A 24410-nucleotide genomic window follows, 5' to 3' on the forward strand; every position below is an offset into this window, starting at 1 on the left:
GGGGGTGAACCTATTGAGTGGTGGTGGAAGTGTATAGGGGCTAAGGGGGATGAACGTACAGAGGGGCAGGAGGGAGGAATATGTGGGTAGAGGGAAGCATAAGGGGGAGGGTTTGAACATAGGGGGCAGGCGTAAATGTAAGGGGGGGTTGGGGGTGAACGTATGGGAGTGAGGGGGAGGGGGGAAACGTACGGGGGGAGATAGGTGTCAACATGTGGCTGTGATATACAAGTGAGAGACTATGCAGAAGAGGTGCTAGGATCTGAGTGCATGGTGGATTCTAGTGGGGAATGTACTCTGGGTGTAATGGAAAGTGCTAGGGCTATGGGGGCAGCAGTGAGGAGGAGAGAGTAAGTGGCGTGCTTGGGGAGTCTGATGTACTGTTCTGCTCAGCGCTACCTGAATGTGGGGCTTGAACCCAGGAGCTTCTCATTATGACAGTGCAACAGCACTGTGTCATGACTTGATTGTGCTCAAAATCATGCATTCTCCTTCTAGGTGTTTGCAAATGTGATGTACTAGAAGGACTAATTCAATGTTGAGGTTGGTTGGCTCGCTGAGCTGGTTTGTTGTTCCGCAGGTGTTTTGTTACCATTACCACTACGGAGGAAACCCGGAAGTGAGGCAATCCATCGCAACGGACCCCAGAGTTTAAAAGCCAGGCAGGAAAACACACCGACGCTTCAGCAGAGGCTGCACTGAGGATGTTACCAAGCACGGTAACGAAATGTCTGCGGAACAACAAACTAGCTCGGCGAGCCAACCAACCTCAACACCCACAGCCCGAGCTACAAATCTACTCCAAAACCTTAGGGCTAGTTCAATGTCATGTCACCTGTCAGGGTGATCACAAGAACCATCACTTGAGCCACTTCTTTGTGGTGCAGATACACCCACACCTACCACAGCAGTGGGTTTTAAAAAAAAATTGTCCATGGAATTTGGGGCGTCACCAACTGGGCCAACATTTATTGCCTACCCAAATTGCCCAGAGGGCAGAGTGTTGGGCCTGGAGTCACTATAGGTAGATGTCAAGGACAGCAGGTTTCCCTCCCTAAAGAACATTGGTGAACCCGATGTTTTTATATCGATCCACAGTGGTTTCACGGTCGCCATTAGGGCAGCTCTTTGTTTCAGGTTTTTGTTATCGAATTCAAATGTCACCATCTGCCACAGTATGATTCAAACCCATGTCCCCAGAACATTGTCCTGGGGTTCAGGGTGACTAGTCCAGTCACGTTACCACTGCATCATGATGTCTCTGTTGATGGTTGCCCCTCTGATTCCTGGAAAGGATTGGCTCAGACCTACAGACTGAGATGTGCTAAGATATGAATCAATCTTCTGACCTTTTCATCTCCATGTCTCTGGCCAGATGACCTACTGAATGATGTGGAAGAAGAAGATGATGACGATGGGGAATGGGAGACCGAAGATGATGAGAACATGGAGGTGGTACGAGATGACAGCGATCTGACTTTCTCCAGGCACACAAGTAACTGAAAAGTTTTATGTGGGACATAGAGCTGCTTACTTGGGTGGGTACTGCAGGGTGGAGTTGGGTGGAGGCAATGCAGACATTATCTCAGTCAAATTTTTGAGGACCTCTGGCATGTTTATCAGGTGAATCTAACTCTACAGGATATCGAGTTTCTCCAGGTTCTGAAGCAGTCATGTCAGACTCAATGTTAACTCTGGTTCTCTCTCCTCAGATGCTGCCCAACCTGTTGAGTTTTTCCAGAGTTTTATTTTTTCTTCAGATTTCCAGCATCTACGGTGTTTTGGTTTTATTCGGTTTTGTTGGTAGGCTGCATTTTGCACCATTTCCTCTGTTCTCCTTGGATAATCCAGTAGAATTCCTGCTCATATTTGTGATCTGGTGGCTACTCAAGAGCCTGTTGGATGCTGAATGAGGGCTGAATCTGATGAACCAGAATCCCACTGAGCACTTGTGCTGTTTGGGAGGAATAATTCATGAGGCAAATTTCTCATTTGGGTTGACTGGAGACCCCTGTGGTGCTACGCTCCAGAGATTGGAGAATTGATGGGAGGAGAGGGTAGGCTTAAAATGAGCTAATGTTAAAGCATACATCCTTGTTATTTCCAGAGGCAGTATTCTGCTTGAGTTTGGACCCGAAGAGTAATTCACTGGCAGTGACTGGTGGTGAGGATGATACAGCCTTTGTGTGGAGATTGGCTGATGGCGAGGTGCTGCTAGAATGTACAGGTAAGTATTCTAAACAGGTTCAGACCTCTCACCTCTACAAGGGTGCTGTTCATTTCCAGAGAGAGTACTGAGGGAGCGCTGCGCATGTCAGACGGTCAGTATTGAGGGAGTGATGCACTGTCAGAGGCTTAGTGCTGTGGGAATGCCATGCAGTCGGAGGGCCAGCACTGAGGAAGCGCTGCGCTGTCAGAAGTTTCATCGTCTCTAACACTGAGATTTTAAATGTAATTCCTTTTTAAGAATGGACATACTCCAGAGGTAATAGAGCAGTTACTGATGATTGGAGTATGTGCTAATTGATATATGTGGACTGATTTTCTGTATTAAGAGGAGTTGGGAATAAAGGAGAGAGAGCAGACTAAAATTTGTATTGAACGATGAAATGTAAATAAGTGTGGAAGACTGATAAGAGTCCTGCTTTCCGGTTTGGAAATTGAATGACTAAAAATGAAATAAGTCTAGTTTTCAATTCCAGATTTATTAATTGAAGTTTCACCAGCTGCCACTTTGGACTATTAGACTGGTGATTATTACAATTATACCAACATCCTCCCCCAAACTCCTGCTCCTATTAATTATGAATTTATCATTAGAGCACCCTGTGCTTTTATTGAAAGTATTGGAAGGTTGTCTAACTTAAATTGTGTAGGAGAAGTTTGAAACATAGAATGGAATAATTTGAACAATTTCTCATCTCATTAATGTTTGTCCTTTAAGACCGACTGCGCTCAAATTAACCGCAATGATTCTGTGACTGCTCGTAGTTGTAATTGCCTAGAAACAGGGACGGGTGAAGACCTGCCCAGCTTCTTCTAAATGATTGAGATTTTAGCTTTCTTTAGTCAGAATATATGATTTAGTCAGCTAATTTAATCCTTTTAAGTATTTTAAATTTAACTCGTAGATGTGAGGCATTAGACAGTTTGAGGAGAGTTGAGATTTTAATGATTTTTTGCTTTTTATGTTGGAGAGATTTTGGGATGATTGGAAACTAAAGAGGCCTATAAAAGACAATGTTCATTTATTTGTTTCCTTTGCTGCCTGCTGCATCTGCATGCTCACTTCCAGCGACTGGTGTACAAGGACAGCCAGGTCTCATTGTGCCTCCCCCTTTCCCAATCGATCACTGTTCAGAGAATAATTTGCTGCCTTGTTTTTGCGACCAAATTGGATAACCTTGCCTGCATCCACCTATCACCATCCCACCTACCTTCCCCCAGCCCTACCTCCCATCACCCTCTCCAGTCCTGATGAAGGGTGCAAACCCGAAACGTCGATTTTTCTTTTTTTTTTTTCCTGCTCCTCTTATGCTGCCTGACCTGCTATGTTCATCCAGCTCCACGCTGTATTAACCTCACATTTACCCACATACCTCATCTGCCATGTGATTGCCCTCTCACGGAACTTATCCAATTCACATAGAAGTATCTGTGCATCCTTCTCAAGGTTCACCCTCCCACACAGCTTTGTGTCTCTTCTACGTTATGCAGTTTGCATCTTTTTAATTGGAAATCAAGATGAGTGATTTGCCTAAATGTGCTGTACTGCTACCTGCACCTTTCCCAGCTGCTGTAATCTCAGATTCCCTGCTATTTACTGTTTGTGTCTGGAATGGAATTCAATGAGGCTGGGATAATTCCTCCTTGGAAGAGCCCAGTGCAACCCGCAAACGCTTGGGGTTCTCAACGTGAAACTGTATGTAACTCAACTTGATAATCACCCAGCCCAGTACTGAATAGCTGTTCTAGCTGACCAGGTTCCTGCAGCAAGCAGTACAGCCACTGAATAGAGTGAAAGACACCTCTGAGTGTCAGCTAAGAGTTTGATGTGATGCCTGCTGACCTGGGCTTCATTTTTCTCTCCTCTAGGCCACAAAGATTCTGTCATCTCAGCCTCCTTCAGTCATGACTCTGCTCTGGTTGTCACGGGAGACATGAGTGGGCTGATCAAAGTCTGGAAAGTTGAAACCAAGGAAGAAATCTGGTCATTTGAAGTAGGTGATCTCCAGGTGAGAACAGTGACCCTGGTGACAGCAGCGAACCAGCAGACCCTGACATAAACCTGTTTCTCCAGCTACAGGCACGGAATGTATGACCCACAGGAAAGGACCGAGTGACGTGACCACCTCAACCATATGTCCAAGCATGTCCCAGAGCAATGATAGTACATAGAGGGAGCTTTACTCTGTACCTCACTCCCTACTTTCCCTGTCCCAGGAGTGTTTGATGGGGGACAGTGAAGAAGGAGCTTTACTGTGTATCTAACCCTGTGCTGTCCTTGTTCTGCGAGTGTTTGATGAGGACAGTGTAGAGGGAGCTTTACTCTGTATCTAACTCCTTGGCTGTCCCTATCGTGGAGCTCACTGTCCAAAACTGGCATACAGGTACTGGTGGGAACAGTTCAGTAAATGACAAAGGAATTATTTTACTGTTTTTGGCTGCATTGTAGTGAATGAAGCAGAGTTTTATTTGACTGACAGTTTGTGATCTCTTGTTTTCTGTGTGCACAGTGGGTAGAGTGGCACCCTTGTGCCCATGTGCTGCTGGCTGGCACAGATGAAGGCAGCTGTTGGATGTGGAAAATCCCCAGTGGGGAATGCAAAACCCTTTCAGGCTCTGGATGCCAAGCGACCTGTGGCAAGATCCTCCCTGATGGTGAGAGGAAGTTTGGTTGGAACATTGTTGGGTTGGAAATGGGGTGTGTTTCATTTTAGTGTACTTGATGTTGGGGTTGGTGATTTTGTACATAATCCTGGGGTAAGCGTTTTCTCCCAGGAAGAAGAGATTGATATGATTATAAGAGATGGGAACAATGACCCTGCTACACCAGTCCATGTTGTGACGACTGATCATTTGCCCCAGCACCACTGTCCTGCCCACATCCCATATCAAAAGACCACTGATCATAAAATATAAGAGCAGAATTAGGCTATTCAGACCATTGAGTTTGTGCTGCCATTCGATCATGGCTGATATGTTTCTCAACCGCATTCTCCCTTGCTTATCAAAAACCTATCTATCTCTCTCATGGAGTATATTTATGACTTGGTCTCCACAGCCCTCTGTGACAATAAGCTCTGCAGATTCACCACACTGGCTGTAGAAATTCCTCCTCATCTCAGCTCTAGAGCATCGTACCTTCACTCTGAGGTCGTGCCCTCGGGTCTTAGTCTCTGCTACTAGTGGAAACATCATCTCCATGTCCACTCTATCCAGGCCTTCTGTAAGTTTCAATCAGAGCTCCCCCCCTCCTCCACCCACCCCCAGCCCGCTCATCCTTCTAAACTTTGAGTACAGACCCAGAGTCCTTAACTGCTCTTCATATGACAAGCTCTTCATCCCTGGGATAATTCTTGTAAACCTCCTCTTGACCTCCTCCAACAGAGATACAGACTCGTTTAGATACAGGGAACAAAACTACTCACAATATTCCAAATGCAGTCTGATCAGAACCTCATGCAGCATCAGCAGTACATCGCTGCTCTTGTATTCTAGACCTTTTGAAATGAATGCTAACATTGCATTTGCCTTTCTAACTGCCAATTGAACGTGCATGTTAACCTTTAGAGAATCCTGAACTAGAGCTCCCAATCCCTTTGTGCTTCAGATTTCCAAAATTTTTTTCTGTTTAAAAAGTAGTCTGCATCTCTGTTTTCCCTAGCAAAGTGCGTAACTTCATACTTTCCCATGTTGTATTCCATCTACCACTTCTTTGCCCACTCTCCTAGGCTGTCCAAGTCCTCCTGCAGCCTCCTGCCTTCTCAGCATTGACTTATTATGGTGTCATCTGCAAACTTAGCAACAATGCCCTCAGTTCCTTTGTCCTGATCGTTAACGTATTACATGAATAGTTGTGGTCCCAACATGGAACAGTGCGAAACTCCACTAGTCATAGCTGCCATCGCTATCTCTGCATTCTGCCAGTAAGATAATCCTCCATCCATGCCCATACCTTGCTCCCAATATTATGGGCTCTTATTTAGCAGCCTTCTGTGTGGCACCTTGTCAAAGGCCTTCTGGAAATTCACAAAGTTTACATCCAGTAACTCTCCTTTGTCCAACTAGCTTGTTAGTTCCTCAAACAATTCTAACAGATTTGTCAGGCATGACCTTCCCTTGACAAAGCCATGCTGACTCAGCCCTATTTTACAATGCACTTCCAACTTCATCCTTGATAATGCACCATAAATCTTATCCATGACTGAAGTCAGGCTAACTGGCCTATAGTTTTGTCTTCTGCCTCCCTCCCATTTTAAACAGGGTGTTACATTAGCCATTTCCCAGTCCTCTGGGATCCTCCCTGACTCCAGTGATTCCTGAAAGCTCTCTGCCAATGCCTCCATTATCCCCTCAGCTATTTCCTTCAGAACCCTGGGGTATAGTCCATCTGGTCTAGGTGACTTATCCCCCTTCAGACCTTTCCTCTTACCCACCAGCTTCTCCTTAGTGATAGCCACTACAGTCAGGTCTGCCCCCGACTCTCTTGTAGTTCTGGTCTGCTACTTGTGTCTTCCACTGTGAAGACTAATGCAAAATACCTATTCAATTCCTGCACCATTTCTTCATTCCCCATTACTACTCCTCCAGCCTCATTTTCCAGTGGTCCAATGTCCGTTTTTGCCTCTGTCTATTAATATATCTAAAAATAACTCTTGCAATCTCCTCTTATCTTGGTAGCTAACTTACCCTGATTTCATCTCCCACCTTATTGCATTTTTAGTTATCCTGTGCTGGTTTTTAAAGGCTTCCCATTAATCTTCACATTCTTCTTTTGCTTTTATGCTGTCCCTGACTCCCCTTGTCAGCCGCAGTTGCCTCATCCTCTCCTTAGTATGTTTCCTCCTCTTTGGGATGATTTTCTGCCGAATCTCCCGAATTACTCTTAGAAACTCCTGCCATTGCTGCGCCACCACAGAATCCTAGAATTTTACAGTACAGAAAGAGGATATTTGACCCATTGTGTCTATAACGGCTTCCAAAGGCTACTCAGCTAGTCCCACTCTCCAGCCCCATCACCGTAGCCCTCTAACTTCATCGCTTTCAAATATATATCTGGCTCCCTTTCGAAACCTCCTATGGACGCTGCCTCCACCACTCTCCCAGGCAGCGCAGTCTAAATCCTAACAACTCTCGAAGTAAAGAAGTTTCTCCTCTTCTCAATCCTAGCTCTCTTGCTGACAATCTTGAAATTGTGATCCCCTAGTTCCTGACATACCAACTAGTGGAAACAACATGTCCTTCTTTACCTTGTCAAAATCAGGTCACCTCTTAATCTTCTCTGTTCTAAGGAGAATAAGCCCAATTTCTCCAATCTTACCTTGTATCTAAAATCCCTCATTCCTGGCATCATTCTAGTGATCTCACCAGGGCATTAACGTCCTTCTCAAATAAGGTGCCTAGAACTTTTTCAAAGTTCATTCACACGATGAGGGTGTTTATTACCCAGAGAGCAGTTCAGAGTCAGCCACATTGCTGTGGGTCTGGAGTCACATGTAGGCCAGACCAGATAAGGATGACAGGTTTCCTTCCCTAAAGAACATTAGTGAACCAGATGGGCTTGTCCAACTATTGACAATAAATTCATGGTCATCATTAGACTATCAATTCCAGATGTTTATAAAATTCAAATTCCACCAACTGTCGTGGTGGGATTCGAACCTGGGTCCTCAGAAGATCACATGGTTCTCTGGATTAACAGTCTAGTGATAATATCACTCGGCATTGCCTCCCCTTGAACACAATACTCTAAATGTGGTCTGACCAATGATTTTTGAGGTCTTTGCCATCTTCCCTGCTAGATTCCTCTCCCAATCAACTCTGGTCAGCCCCTCCCTCATTCCTTTGTAGTTAGCTTTACTCAACTGTAATACCATTACATCTGATTACAGCTTGTCCCTCTCAAACTGTAGGGTGAATTCTGTCATATTATGGTCACTGCACCCTAGCGGTTCCTTCACTTTAAGTTCACTAATTAAATCTGTCTCATAACACACCATCAAATACAGAATTGCCTGTTTCCCAGTGGGTGTATCACAAACTGCTCCATCTCATTGACATTCCAACAGTTCCTTTCCTTGGAATCTGCTGCCAACCTGATTTTCCCTGTCCACCTACATATTGAAGCCCCCAAGATTATTGTAGTCATGCATTTCTTACATACCTTTTCTATCTCCTGATTTATTTTCTTCTCTACAACTTGACTACCGCTAGGAGGCGTGTACATAACTCCCATTAGAGTTTGTTTTTTCCCTTTGCGGTTTCTCAACTCTACCCACACAGGTTCTACATTTCCCGACCCTATGTTGCTTCTTTCTATTGATTCAATTTCATTTCTTACTAACAAAGCAACCTTCACCACCCCCCCGCCCCCACACCATCCCCCACACGTCATTTGATAGAATGTTTATCCTTGGATATTTAGTTCCCAGGCCTGATCCCCTTACAGCCACGTCTCTGCAAAGCCCACAGCACTATACCTGCCAATTTCAATCTGTGTGATAAGCTCATTTACCTCGTTACATGTACTGTGTGTAGTTAAGTACAACACACTCAGTCCTGTGTTGATTGCCCCCCCCTTCTCACAGTTGTTCTGTTATCTCCTTAAATTAGATTTCTGACCCTTTCCATACAATCTGGCCTATTACTTGTTCTGGAATCTTTAATAAGCTCTCCTGAGCCCTCTTCTCCCCCACCAACTAGTTTCAAGTCTTTGTGACCTCGACTTACCTTGACTTGTGACATGAGTTCATCTATCTTATTCTGAGTGCTTCATGTATTATGATACAAAGCCTTCACGTTTGTTCTATTATCGAGTTTCCCTACACTTTCGTGGTTCCTTGGTACAATGTGACATTTACATATTCCGTCCCTTGCTTTTATTTCAATCAACCCCCTCACTAACCAGCAATCCTACTTTCTCATATACCCTTGATTTTTATAATTTTTCAAGCAACTGAACCCACCATCCCACAATTTAGTTTAAAGCCCTATCTATAGCTCTGGATGTGAGATTCGCCAGAAGTCTGTCCCATCAGAACAGCTCCCACCTTTTCCAGTACTGGTGTCAATGTCCCATGAATTTTAACCTGTTCTCCTACATCAATCTTTGAGCCACACGTCTAACTCTTTAATCTTGCTGACCCTGTGCCAATTTGCTCCTGTCCAGTTAGTAGTCTGAGGATTATCATCTTTTTGATTGTGCTTTCTAATTTAGCCCCTAGCTGCTCATATTCCCTCAGCAGAACCTCTGTCTTCTTTCAAGGCATCACAGTGGCTCAGTGGTTAGCACTGCTGCCTCACAGCGCCAGGGGCCCGTGTTCAGTTCCATCCTCGGGCAAACTCGGTGGAGTTTGCACATTCTCCCTGTGTCTGTGTGGGTTTCCTCTGGGTGCTCTGGTTTCCTCCCACAGTCCAAAAATGTGCAGGCTAAGTGGATTGGCCATGGAAAATTGCCTGTAGTGTTGAGGGATGTGTAGATTAGGTGGGTTATAGGTGGAAGGGTCTGGGTGGGATGCTTTGAGAGTTGGCATTGACTTGTTGGGCTGCAGGGCCTGTTTCCAGTCTAGGGATTCTATGATTCTTCTATAATTCTATGATTCTCCCTATATCATTGGTACCTCCAAGGAGTAGGACAACTAGATTTTCCCCTCCCTTGTATCTGCTGCCCTTGTCCTTTTAGATGGACGTAGTCGTGGATTTGGAAGCTGCTGTCTAAGGATCTTCAGTGAATTTCTGCAGTGCGTCTTGTAGCTAGTACACACTGCTGCTACTGAGTGTTGATGGTGGGGGGTTATGTTTGGGGATGTGGTGCCCTTGCTGAGTAAGGAGCCTTAGTGAATTTCTGTGACTTGTCTTGGGTAACAGTGTATCCATCGGTGTGAGTATAACGTGACTGAAGAACGTCCATTCTAAATTCTGTATTAAACCTTCAGTTTTGTTTCCCTAGGTTACCGAGCAGTCATTGGCTATGAAGATGGGACAGTAAGAATCTGGGATCTGAAACAAGGATTGCAGCTTCACCTGGTGAAAGGTATAATGTGGCTGGAGAGAGTAGCTCCACTGAGTAGCTCAGCTCTGTGGTTTAAACCTTGATTATTAATGTAAAACAAATCTAACGTGGCCATTAAAAACAAGGCACAGAATAACCACTCTGACTGAAATGGCAATTTTGTCAATATTCTGAATCATTCAGTCTCCTCTAAATGAGCATTTATGACTTTGTGTCATTTTCTTGCCTTTCTCTGTAATCCTACACATTGGATGATTATTTGAATAAAAACAGTGACCTCTTGAATGCCTCCATCACACTTCCAGTCTGTGCTTTCCAGACCCTAACTACTTGTGTTTTTTTTTCACATTGCATTTGTTTCTTTTGCAAATTATTTTAAATCTGCGCCCTCTCATTTTTGATCCTTTTACTGTGTCGATGGTAACCATAATGTGGACGCCCCGGTGTTGGACTGGGGTGGACAAGGTCAGAAGTCACACGACACCAGGTTATAGTCCCACAGGTTTATTTGAAATCACAAGCTTTCAGAGCGCTGGTACTTCGTCAAGTGAACACTAACAGTATAACCCTTGTTAACCTGCTCTGTTACCACTTCAAAAACTCCAAGTTAGTTATAATATGGTGCTAGCTGTACTTAATTAGCCTGCTTTTGTGCCTGCGACAATTATTTCTATCCTGAGTTATTATTTCTAGAGGTTTCCTCACTGCCAAAGTCAAACTGATCGGTTTATAATTATTGGGCTTAATTTTATGCTTTTTTTTGATAAAGTGCATGATTTTGCAATTCTCTGGATGTGGTTGAGATGGAAGTGTTTCCCAGATATGTCATGACTTTCGTGCTTTGTTTGTGCCCGTCTCCAGGGAAGGATGGTCACCAGGGCCCCCTAACCTGTCTCGCTGTGAATGACACTGGGAGCCTGGTCTTGACAGGGTCTGTTGACTGCACAGCCAAACTCCTCAATCCTCTCACCGGCAAGGTAATATTACTACTGAAGGGCATGAGTGAACCAGACAGTTTTTACTGGAGTCGATGCCAGTTTCATGGTCACCGTCGCTGAAAATAGCTTTCGTTTTCAGATTTTTTAATAAGCTGCACTTGCAGGTTTGAACCCTCTCACGACCCATTTAGGGAAAGTGTGTTGTTACTCGAACCCTACTTCTCTCGCATTCATCACAAAAGTTACAGATTTAATCAAAAAATCAGCCTCTAGTTTTCCTCAGGTTAACAGAAAATACCGATCAGGTTTCTATACTTTTATACTTCTATGCTAATCATTTCCAACCACAGGCAAGCCAAATTGTGAATTATCAACATATACTCACTCTACTCACTCAAACTCTAACCCCTTCTAAAACCCGTACAGACAGACACAGACATACAATAAACTTGATGTTATGTCTGGAGGACAAAATACTGAAGAAGCACAGTTCAATAGCACCAGTCTACAGAATTCGTTGAGTTGTCCATTTTGCTTTCCATGACCTCTGTTCACTAATCTCCTTATTTTCAGATTCGTTCAATCCTTTACGAAAGACACAGAGTGGTAGACATATTAAATGTAAATATAAACTGAAAGAACTGCGGATGCTGTAAATCAGGAACAAAAACAAATTGCTGGAAAAGCTCAGCAGGTCAGGCAGCATCTGTGAAGGAAAAAATCAGAGTTAAGGTTCCTGGTCTGGTGACCCTTCCTCAGAACTATTATTGAGTGTAAGGTCTTTCAGTTACAGTGACAGGGAGGAACGAATATGTAACTGTTTTCTAGGCTTTAGTTACTTCTCTGGAGAGAAAGATAAAGAGAGATCTTCACCTTTCTGCAGTCTAGAGTCTTTTCTCCCTCTGTTGTAAACACACAAGCTATTTGCTTGCCCAGAAGCCAATCAGAAAGTTGTCAATATGCTGGCGGCTTCTGGCATCCACAACTGGTCCCAATCTATAAACCAGTCAACAATCTGCTGCTCGGCAAAGCTTAAGGTGAACACACATACCCTCTGTGCTGTGAAGTTTTAAATCTCTTCCTCTACTGTTTGAATAAAGTAACAGTGTAAACACAACTCACAATGAGCTCCAGTGACTCCATAGGACGTAGGAGCAGAAGTTAGGCCATTCAGCCCATTGAGTCTTCTCTGCCATTCAATCAGGGCTGATAAGTTTCTCAACCTCATTCTCCCGCTTGCTCCCCGTAACCCTTAATCCTGTTGACAATCAAGAGCCTATCTATCTCCGTCTTGAATGTACTCAGTGACCTAGCCTCCACAGCCTTCTGTGGTAGTGAATTCCATAGATTCACCACTCTCTGGCTAAGGAAGTTTCTCCTTATCTCAGTTCTAAAAGGTCTTCCCTTTACTCTAAGGCTGTGCACTCGGGTCCTAGTGTCTCCTACCAATGGAACCATCTTCCCAACATCCACCCAACGTAAACTCGTTATTAAAAGTGCAACAATTCCTTCCATAGTCATTAGTTTAAAACAAATCTAGGTGTCTGGGTTACTAGTCTAGTGATATTAGCACCCCACTACTATCTCCTTTTAAATAGTAAATTTAAAGAAATTGAGGAAGAAATGAACAAAGTCAGAAGTTACAAGACACCAGTTTATAGTCCAATAGGTTTATCTGAAATTACAAGATTTTAGGGCACAGTTCCTTCGTCAGGGGAAGTGGCTGTGTGCTTCCCTCCAGTTCATCTGATGAAGGAGCAGTGCTTGGACAGCTTGTGATTTCAAATAAAACTGCTGGACTGTAACCTAGTGTTTTGTCATTTCTGACTTGACCACCATAGTCCAACACTGGCACTTCCACATCATGGAAAAAGTGGGACAAAATTATCTTTTCTGAAAGGGATTAGTGCTGGATGACTGGCACATAACTTCTGTGTGAATCTGGTGCTTAAGAAGGGGTTCACATCAAGTCTATGGAAGTACAGACCCTCGATGACACTATTAGTGATTGGAAAATTACTGGAATTATCAAGAACACTCTTGAAACCAAAAATACAACAAAAAGTAGTCTACACTGATTCTAAAAGGAAAGGCTGTATTAGAGCACTCAGAATAAACTCTTTGAAGAAATGTGCTAGTACAATTCATTACATAGAAATCATGATATGTTTTGACTTTGTTTTTAAAAAAGGTCTTTGATAAGGCAGCAAAGCTGACTTGTGGAATGGGGCAGAATGGATAGCAAACTGGTTTCAAAATGCAATAGGTTTCAGATAGTTAATGACACTGGTGGAAGGTGTGAAGTAGTGCTGAGACCATCGCTGTTCATCATTTATATCAATTTTTCAACTTGTGTGGAAACTAAAGCTGGAGCCCATCAAACTGCTGCTTACCAACAAGGAATTCGAGATGAATTTCTTCACTCAGTGTTGGGAGGATGTGGATCTTGTGAACACAGGGAGAATGGAGGTGAATAGTATCAATATATATCAATGCAACTGGGTAAACACATAGGAAGAAAGAAGTAGAATGATATAGTAATAAGGTGAGATGAAGCATAATGGGAGATCAATCTTCTTCAGCATAAATACTAGCATGAGCCCATTGGGCTGAATGACCTATTGTGCTGTATGTTGAACATAACTCAGTGTAATGTGCAATGGTTCTTAATGGGCAGTGTTGTGGGTGGATGGTATTCTTGTTAAAATGGTTTGGAATTCTTAAATTTGCCACTATATTAAATTTTAATATGTCCTGACAACTTATATTTGTACAGTTTAATATTAAGACATCCTTTTATTTTTCAGAGAGATGCAAGGACAAAATACATGCTTAGCCAATGATACAAATATGATGTGGATGACATACTTTTTTTTGAGGAGAGAAAGATATGTTTTTTCAAGGAGGACTGTGAAGCTGGAGACTTTGAGGGAGGGAATTCCAGAGTTCTCCTTCTTGCTTCATGTATTGTACTTTCTAGCTTGTCTGTGCTCTTGGAGCCTGGCCCCATTGAATGGTAGTGCCAGTGAGAGTTGGTGATTCCTACTTGTGGTTCAGGAGGCACCCAAGCACAGCTGCATGGCGACAAGGGGGAGGCATGGGATGAGGGTTATAGGGACGTGGGTTCAGGCACTCAGCAGAAAGGGAAGGGGATGGCTTTCAGTAGCGATGTCTCCTTTCCGGACTGTTCACCTAGCGAAGTCCCCTACCACTGCTAGGTTCATACCAGCTCTGGTGGGAAGAGCCCTTTCAGTGGGCAATAATTGCCCATTTCATGGACCCTTTGGCAGTGGTAAGGGAAAGCTATCCACAGACCATCGCACCACTGATTATCAGGGTGTGGGTGTGTTCCTACCCTCCATACACCCACTCAGTGTAATGCCTCCCTGTCACTACACTTGCCATGTGGTGAGCACAATATTCCTCCGTGTATGCACAACTTCTTATTCTGGTCATTGTTCACAATTAGCTGAAAGCTAACTCATTGAATATTCCTACATAGGTGGTTGCTGTCTTTTCAGTCCCAAACAACACAAAGGAATGTGTGGACAAAGAACAGATGGAGGATACGGAATCCAACTCCAATTCTGTCGAGTCAGTGGGATTTTGTCGGGTGTAAGTCTAATCTTCTCGTGTCTGATATCATACCTGATGATCGCTTAGTGAACAGGGTGGATGGGAGTGTTAGTAACACAGTGGCCTTGTCAATGGACTAGTCATTAAGATGCTTGAGTTAAAAACTCAGGAGACTGTCTCCCCCAGAGAGTAGTGAATGCTGAGTCATTGAAGCTTTTTAAGACAGAGGTAGGTAAATTCTTCACTGACAAAGTCCAAGGCCATCAGGTAGAGTCAAGGCCCCAGATCAGCCATGATCTTGTTAATTGATGCAGCAGACTTGAGGGGCTGAATGGCCTACTCCTGCTGCTAGTTCTTATGTTCTAAGCCACTGAGTTGGGGGTGCACATCAAATACTGGCCCTGCGAATGATGCTCACATTCCAATAATGGGGTATCCAAGAGCATGAATCACAAAAGATTAGTGTGCCGGCACAGCCAGAAATGAGGAAAGCTAGAAGAATGTTATTGTGAGGGCCGTTGCGTACGGAAGTATGGAGATTCTGCTTTAGTTGTACAAGGCACCAATGAAACCGCAGCTGGAGTACTGTGCATGGTTTCTGGTCTCGTCCTTTAAGGAAGGAAGTTAAAGGGTTGGGAGCGGTTCTGAGCCGGTTTCAGAGACTAATACCTGAAACAAAAACAGAAGTTGCTAAAAAACCTCAGCAGGTCTGGCAGCATCTGTGAAGAAAAAGTCAAGAGTTAACGTTTTGGGTCCAGTGACTCTTCCTTGGAACTAATACCTGGAACCTGGACTTGAGTTGTTTTATCCGAAACACTTAAACAGGGTCAGCTTATATTCAGTGGAGTGAGGGGTAAGGTTGAAGCATATAACATCCCGGGGGGTCTTGACAGGGTGGACCTGGAGAGAATGGGAATTAGGGTCAGTATTTAAAATAAAGTGTCGCCCATTTAAAGCCAAGATAAAATTATTGTTTTCTTTCCTGAGGGTTTCGAGTGTTTGGAATTCACTCCCTGAAAAAGTAATGGAAGCAGAGTTTTTGAATATTTTAAGGCAGAGAGAGAGAGATTTTTTTCTTTCTTGCAACAGGCCATCATTTATTGCCCAGAGGGCAGTTAAGGATCAATCACGTTGTGGGTCTGGAGTCATGTGTGTGCCAGATCTGGTAAGGATGGCAGATTTTCTTCCCTGTAGGAGATTAGTGAGCCAGATGGAACAAAGCCAGAAAAACCTTGCAGGTCTGGCAGCATCTGTGGAGAGAGAAACGGAAGAGTTAATGTTTTGGGTCCAGAAACCCTTCTTCAGAATAGTTCTGAAACAGAAACGTTAACTCTGTTTTTCTCTGCACAGATGCTGCCAGACCTGCTGAGTGTTCCCAGCAATTTCTGCTTTTGTTTCAGATTTCCAGCATGTGCAATTCTAGAGTCATACAGCATGTAAACAGACCCTTCGGTCCAACTTGTCCATGCTAGCCAGACAACCAAATCTGACCTAGTCTCTAAACATTTCCTATTCATGTATCCATCCAGATGTCTTTTAAATGTTGTAATTATAGCAGCCTCCTCTACCTCCTCTACCACCTCTGGCAGCTCATTCCACACATGCGCTACTCTGAGAAAAAGTTACCCCTCAGGTGCTTTTTAAAGCGCATCCTGTTTTTTATTTTTTTTTTGATTAGTGAACCAGACAGTGTTTTTTAAAATGAGAATCAGCAATTGTTACATGGTTTTTTCAAAATTCCATACTTTATCAATTCAAATTTCACCATCCCCATGGTGGAGTTCGAACTCCTATCTCCAGACATTAGCCTAGGGTTCTGGATTACTATCCCGGTGACATTACCACAATACTATCACCTCCCTCTAATAAGGGAGGTGGTGATAGGTGATCAGTGGTAGCTGTAATCAGATCACTGCCATTTTATTCAATGGTGAAGCAGACCTGACAGAATGAGTGGCCTATTCCTGCTCTTAATTCATCTGTTTGTGTGAATTTGTAAAAACAGACTGTGAAAGCATTGGTCAGTTAATCGGTATTGTGTAGTCAAGAACATCAAGTAAAGTTTGGAGTGTGGGATTGGAGTCATTTAAAGACTGAACTGGGTGGAAGTGGCTAGTTCCCATTCCTGAATGACTTTACTGAACTAGTTCTGCATTAATCTGGTGATTTGCAATGCAATTTCTGACTGTACACAGCCCACGTAGGGAGCAAGTTACAGAACTTCAGTTTGCAACTTGCTGCAGTAGATGTCAACTCTCAAGGAATTAGTTATGAATCCAGTTATCATCACCCTTGCAAACTTGGCTTAGCCAATAGACTGTAGGACAGTCAGTTCCACTGATCATTTTTCTGAAAAAGGATCCTGACCCGAAACGTCAACTTTCCTGCTCCTCTGCTGCCTGGCCTGCTATGTGCCCCCAGCTTCACACTGTGTTATCTCTGACTCCAGCATCTGCAGTTCTTACTGTCTCCACTGATCAGTTGTTGGTGATCAGTTCAGTCATGACCATGAGTAAATTGTTTGCTTTGGTTTGATACTACAATATTATTGAGGTGTGAATTTCAGCTTTTTTAGAGTCAATCCCTCACTGGCAGAAAATAGTTAACCGTGTAATGTTTAAGCTGTGTGGACTCTGAGTGTAGGAAATCAGAAGGCTTAGAGTCAAGGATATTTGTATCTGCAGAAGTCGATGCTAATAGACAATGTTTGCTGGGTTGTTCTGTAAGGAGTGGCTGACTGCTTCCTTTGTTAATAAGACTGCTGGAATATCTAAAGTACTGGTCAGTCAGCAAAGAGGTTATTTATATTTCCTTGTCTTTGTATGGCTCCCACAGTAAATAGTGGTCAGATTGATGGGCTCTTGTATATACAGTGTTTGTATTCTTTGTATGAGATGTGGGTCTGTCTATTGTCAAATAATCCCTGGGAATCTATGGGCCCTCAAAATATGGGGCCGAGAAATGACTAGTTCCTTTATCTCTTGAAGGTGCTGTTTTTTAACTGGGTTTAAAGACCCAGCAACTCCCCCAGCTTGAGCATTAGTCCTGCTTGAATCCAGGCAGAGATTTGTACCCCGGCTGTTTGGCCACATGCAGGTTGTCACAGCCAAGTCTGGTCTTATCCATGTGTTCGCTGTGCTAACAAGAGTTACTGCTCACTGGCTGGTATTCAAGTCATGAGTCTTGACCCATTCAGCTCCTGCCTGCTCAGGCTGCTGAGCTGCTTTGTAACAGAATCCTCAATACATTCCCAAATATTACCCTCATTACACAGGACTGCAGCTGTTCGAGATGCCCATCTTGTCCAGGGTGATAAGGGTTGGGTTCTAAATATTAGCCTTGCCAGTGAGAACATATCAGTTTTGGGAAAAACAATGCTGGAAATTTCTTTCAGTTTGAACTGGTGTCTTGTTTGGCTCCTGCAGGCTTCCCTTGGTTGCAGTTGGATTTTTGGATGGTACCATGGTGATCTGGGATATTCCATCGCAGACGGTTCGACACAAGTGGCAGCTTCAGGTAAAGATCCTTACGGGTGGCCACACTTCAACCGTCTTTTCCTTCATGGGCCTTGTCTTCCTGTTTGAAGGCTCCTGTTTCTGGGCTGGTGCCAGTGCCTGGGTAGCCTGTGGGAGATACCAGACCATGTCTTGACCTTGAGACCACAGATGACAGGCCCGGACTTTTACCCAGTGTCGTACAACTTGAGTTTGGGATTCGAGATGCAATTAAGATGCTGCATTGCTCAGTGTCAGGCTCCCAGCAAGCCCGGTGTTGAGCCTGGGATTCTTTACTTGATCTTCCTCTCCCCTGTCCTCCATCTCTATTCCGTTCCCTCTTTCTCACTCCACCTCTCTCTTCAACATGCACACTCTCATCTCCTTCCCTCCCGCTCAACCCCTCCCTCTCACTTATTGCTCCAGACCCGTCCACAGTCTGGAAAATCGGATCACAACGCTTTGTTTCTCCCCCCAGCTTACAAGCAGAAGTTGAAACGGGAGGATCCTTCACAGAAAGTAGTACAAGGTTAGTCTGAGGCAGCGGAAGAGCTTCTGCAGGACTGCTTGGAATCAGTGGAGTGAACCATATGCAGGAATTCAGTGGATAACTAGACTAGTGCACCACCACCGTCACGGACTTCATTAGCAAGTGCGTAGAGGACTGTGTACCAAAGAAATCAATCAGTGTGTTTCCCCAACTGGAAACCTTGGATGAACCAGGAAATCCACTACCTACTGAAGACCAGGCGTGCGACAGGCAAGTTGGATGACCCAGACATATGCAGGAAATCCACATATGACCTCCACAGAGCCATTAGAGATGCCAAGAGGCAGTACCTGACCAAGTTTGAGGCCCAAACCAACCATGTGGACGCCCGCCACCTGTGGTTAGGCCTACACAACATAATGGGATACAAAATGGAGCGGAGCAAGATAGCGGACAAAAACACATCCCTCCCTGATGCACTCAATGCTTTCCATGCTTGGTTCGAGCAGAATGCCAGTGGTGCGGTGTCACCTGCCCCGATAGCCCCTGCTGCAGATGTCAGATCGGTCTTTCCTGGGCATCAACCCGAGGAAAACGATGGGCCTGGACGGAGTCCCTGGCCGTGCACTTAGATCCTGTGTGGACCAGCTGGCGGAGGTATTCACCGATATCTTCACCCTCTCCCTCCTACAGGCCAAGGTCCCCACCTCCTTCAAGAAGACCACCGTTATCCCAGTACCTAAGAAAGCACATGCAATGGGCCTCAACATGACCTCCATAATCATTAAGTGCTTTGAGAGGCTGGTTATGGTCCACATCAGCTCCAGCCTCCCACCCTGCCTCGATCCCCTACAATTTGCCTACCAGCGAAACAGGTCCACAGCAGACGCCATTTACCTAGCCCTGCTCTGATCCCTGGAACATCTGGATAACACGGACACCTACGTCAGGCTTCTACTCATTGACTGACTACATGTTCACCTTCAACACCATAATCCCTACCATCCTAATCTCAAAGCTCCGAGGCCTAAGTCTTGGTTCCGCCCTATGCAAATCGATCCTCAGCTTCCTAATCCATAGACCACAATCAGTGAAGATAGACAACAGCACTTCCTCCACGATAACACTCAATACTGAAGTCCCACAAGGATGCATTCTCAGCCCCCTACTGTACACCCATAACTTTGTGACCAAATTCTGTATGAGCGTCATCTACAAGTTGGCTGATGACACCATGATGGTAGGCTGGATATCAAACAATGATGCATCCAATATAGGAAAGAAGTAGAGTGCTTGGTGTCATGGTGCAATGATAACAAACTCTCGATGTCAGCAAAACAAAAGAACTAATCTTTGACTGTTGGAAGAAAGGAGGAGGACACGCTGCTGTATACTTCAATGGAGCTGAGGTTGAGAGAGTGGAGAGTGTCATGTTTCCTAGGAGTGATGATAACCAACAATCTGACCTGGTCCTCCCATGTAGATGCAACGGTCAAAAAAGCACAACAACGCCCCTTCTTCCTCAGGAGGCTAAGGAAATTCGGCAAGCCCATGAGTACCCTCACCAATTTTTACAGATGTACCTTTAAAAGTATTCTACCTGGGTGCATAATGGCTGGATATGGTAACTGCTCTGCCCAGCACCAGAAGAAACTACAGAAGTTGGTGTCCATGGACTCCATTTACACTTCTCCCTGCCGCAGAAAGGCTGCCAACATCATCAAAGACCCCTCCCACCATGGTAATACTTTCTTCCAACATCTCGTTAGGCAGAAGTTACAGAAGCTTGAACACACGCACCAACCAGTTCAAGAGCAGCTTCTTCCCTGTTATTAGACTGATTATTAGACCTGTCTAACTTCAAATCTAACGTTGATCTTGTTTCATGCATCTCCTGCACAGCCGTAACCTTGTATGCCTCGCTGTATTTAAGCACCCTATGATCTGCCTGTACTGCTTGCAAAACCAAGCTTTTTGTTGTGCTTGTGACTACAATAATTCGAATCAAATCTCCTTCCCTGTCACTCGTCACCATCCGTCTTGCTTGTTGCCCTAGCCAGTCTCTTGTCGCTGACCATCTTGCGCTCTCTCTCTAGCCTGTCTTAACCCTTTCTCTGCTTCCATTACCCTCACCCTCGCCATCAACCCTAACCCTTTCCATTTTGAACTCTCTTCCACCCGCCCTCTACTGCACCCCTCGCCCAACCTACCCCACCTCTTCCCATCATCCCTGGCTCACGCCCTCTGCACCTCCCACTGCTTGGCCCCTCTCACCATCAGATAGACAGTTGGAAAGGGGGTCCTGCCCTTATATCTGGATGCACACGTGCAGGAGAACTTGGTTAATGTTGTTGATAGTCTGGGTGGTTTGTCAGTGGGCTCTTTGACCAGTTTGTCCATTTTTCAGGCTGGCATTGTGCAGCTGCTGTGGGAGGACCACTCACCCATCATATACACAGGGAGCCTTGATGGGGCCGTGCGCATCTGGGACGCCAGGTCAGGAAGGATGGAGGGTGAATGCTGCGGCCATGCTGCAGAAATCCTGGATTTTATGGTGAATAAGTAAGTGTCTCTGTCTTCAGTCACTAAAAGCTGGGAAAAATTGAATACAATTCATCTTGGTGGTCCCAGGATTCAAAGCATTTTTACCCTACACATGCATGCACGAGCATATACACACATGCGCACGTACGTGCACATATACACGTACAGACACCTTATTAACTTTGTCCACCAAAGTTGACACTTTATTCTGTTACTGGGCCAGTAAATCCAGAGTCTGAAAATTCAACATTTACCATTGGGAAGTTGAACACTTAGTATTTTTTTACAAATCTGGTTTGAACTGGTATCAGGTAATCATGAAGCTTTAGATTCTTGTGAAAACACAATTTCTAAAACTAGAAAGTGGTTACAAACAAAAGGTGGGCAGTTAGCTCATCATGTCCATGCTGCACTTTGTAAAAAACCAAGTCGGCGTCTTCTAGTTCTCAATTCTTTGAACAATGGGAACAACTTATTGCTGCTCTGTTCAGAATCTTGTGATTTTTAACATCCTTATCAAATAAAATCATCTTTTACAAATAAATATGTCCTTTGCCACACCCCAAGAATAAATTTAAAATAAAAACTACCCAGCTTTATCATCCCGACAAAACATTACAGGTTCGAGCCCAGGTCCAGAATTCAAGTTGTCAATCCAGGCTGGCACTGCTGTTATTGAGAGAGTGCTACACTGTTAGAGGAGGCCAAGACCCGGACAAACATGGGCCGAGGGCCGTGGCCCGCGGCCGGCTAGAGCCAGAGGGCCACGGCCGGCCTGGGCGAGCAGTGTGGCCTTGCACTTGGCGGTCTGGGCGAGCAGTGTGGCCTTGCGCTTGGCGGCCTGCAGGAACGCAGTATGAGCCCCAGAATACCATGAGCAGTGAGCCCTGGCGCAGCAAGTGGACTGCGAGCCCTGAGAAGAAGCCCTGCAGCAGCACATGCAGGCAGTGAGTTCTAGACAGGAGCTGGTGTGAGGGGACAACCCTTACCTTAAAACACTGTGATGTAAATCCCTTAATATACCCCTTAATGTATTCTTAAACAAAAGTGATTGGAAATCTGTTACTCACCTTCCCAAAAAGCTGTGGAGAGTAGGAGTAAATTTGAAGCAGAAATTGACAGATTTATAGTTATTGCCTTGGGGGAGTCTCTGGACACCCACTCTCATGTGTAATACCCTCAACTGAATGCAGTTACTCCAAATGGGATCCATCCAGGCTGTGCAAAATCGCTAGTTTCTCTGCTGCTCGTAATCCTTGAAGATTTGGAAAATATTCTGATTTGTATTTATCATATACCACATGACAAACCTCTCAACCTCCCGCATTTTAAATTCCCATTTGTCACTGCTTTACCTTCTCACATTACATTAAATAATCTCTCTTCTGTAGAAGCTGTTTGAGCCTGTAGTGTATTCTCAGCATTCTTGCTTTTAATTCATGATCCTATATTCCCAGTTTCTTTTGGATATAAATCAATGATTTGTTTATTCCCCAACAGGGAAGCATCCACGGTTGTCACTGCTTCTGGAGATCAAACTGCAAAAGTGTTCTACCTACAGCGGCCCGATCGGTAGAAGCAATTTCATCTCTTTTAACTGTGCTGTCCTCAGAGCCCACACCTTACAGACTCAGCAGCAGACTCAACACCTTGTGTTACCTGAATTGTGCTGTGCAACAAGGACTCTTTCTGTTGGACTTTTTAAAACAAAAAATAAAATGTTTGCATTTTCTGCTGTAAATTTCAAGAAAAGGCATGTTTTGGAACAGAAACAGAAAAAGAATTTCCAATCTTCGTGAATCTTTTCCAAACAGCTCTAGGTCCTAGAGTAGTTGCTTCAAGAGGTTTGTTTGGCCTGTAGCACTTATGCGGAATTATTGGCACTACTCAACATAAAGCAGCTTTACTCTATATCTAACCCCATACTGTATCTGGGAAGTGTTTGATGGGGACAGTGTAAAGGGAGCTTTACGCTGTACCTGACCCCGTGTTGCCTATGTCCTGGGAAGTATTTGATGGGGACAATGTAGAGAGAGTTTCATTCAATATCTAGTTCCATGCTGTACCTGTACTAGGAATGTTTGATTGGGGACGTGTAGAAGAAGCTTTACTTCCAGCCTAAAAAATTAGAGTAAACCTCCCTATATCTGACCTGTGCTGTACCTTTCTTGGGAGTATATTTTTATTTCGCTCTGTGTTTAACTGCCATTCATAATGTGAACATAACTATGACTTGCTATGTTGGGTTGTTTGTTGATGCTAGAGAGATATTTAGCAGCAGGTTATTTGCTGTGGGTTACTTGGCAGAGAACAGGATCAGTCATATCTTCAGCCTTCTCCAGAACAGCAGAAGGGAAATGGATGGATCATTTGTCATTGATTCCTGCTCCTGCCTCTTTTCACCATGTCACTCGGTTTCCCTGTTTCCCATTCTGTAATGATTTGCCATTGGATATCCTGAAAAGGAAAATTTTTTAAGTGGAGTGGGACGAATTGGAACCTATTTCAAAATGCCAATGAAAACCTCCCCTTGTGGTGCACGCTTTGATGATTCCTTGGTGAAGTGTTTGGTATCTCGGAGTGAGACTTGCTGCTGTGCAGAATATGAGAAGGTGATTCTGCAATCTTTAATCCTTATTGTTTCTCCCAGTGAGCAGCTCCCAGTTGAAGTGTTTTTGTGAAGAACGGATGTGGGATTTTGGATGGTCCTTGTTGGTAAAATGGTGTATGAGTTATCATGTTCCAGCAGCACCAATTCACATTCGCCCAGTGCCTTAAATCACTCCAAGATGTTTCACAGGGATATAACCAAACAAAATTTGACAGCAAGCTGTTAGAGTGGGTGACAAAAAGCTTGGTAAAGTGGTAGTTTGTAAGGACAAGTTAGTGGTGGAATGTTGGAGAGTTTTAATGTGGAAATCTTAAAGTTTGGTGCTGCAACAGTTGAAGGCATAGCTGCCATTGATGAGATCATGAAAATTCAGAACTTCAGTTATGTCATGGCGACATAATGTGAGTATGAAACGCTAGATCTCGGAGATGAGCAGCCCACTCGGCCCTTCAGGTTTGCTTTACCATTTGATTAGATCATGGCTGATTTGATTATGGCCATGGCCCCACTTTCCTGTTTGGGC

General features: G+C 44.3%; 1 protein-coding gene across 2 annotated transcripts; it reads left to right on the forward strand.

Moving 5' to 3' along the window:
• The first annotated feature begins 259 nt into the window (after positions 1-259).
• Positions 260-23427, forward strand: LOC109924472 (angio-associated, migratory cell protein). Of its 2 annotated transcripts, XM_048598538.1 has the most exons (11): positions 260-350; positions 1376-1495; positions 2108-2227; positions 4096-4235; positions 4737-4881; positions 10172-10255; positions 11096-11211; positions 14675-14787; positions 18174-18264; positions 21140-21294; positions 22777-23427. In XM_048598538.1, exons 2-11 carry the CDS (start codon positions 1447-1449, stop codon positions 22850-22852), a joined length of 1089 nt encoding a protein of 362 aa, XP_048454495.1. In that variant the 5' UTR covers positions 260-350; positions 1376-1446; the 3' UTR covers positions 22853-23427. The 2 variants fall into 2 exon arrangements, with proteins under 2 accessions (XP_048454495.1, XP_048454496.1); XM_048598539.1 differs by lacking the exons at positions 260-350; positions 1376-1495 and having other exon boundaries at positions 2077-2227.
• The last annotated feature ends 983 nt before the right edge of the window (positions 23428-24410 follow it).

Source organism: Rhincodon typus, chromosome 7 (genome assembly GCF_021869965.1).
Source record: "Rhincodon typus isolate 14 chromosome 7, sRhiTyp1.1, whole genome shotgun sequence".
Taxonomy (NCBI): Eukaryota; Metazoa; Chordata; class Chondrichthyes; order Orectolobiformes; family Rhincodontidae; genus Rhincodon; species Rhincodon typus.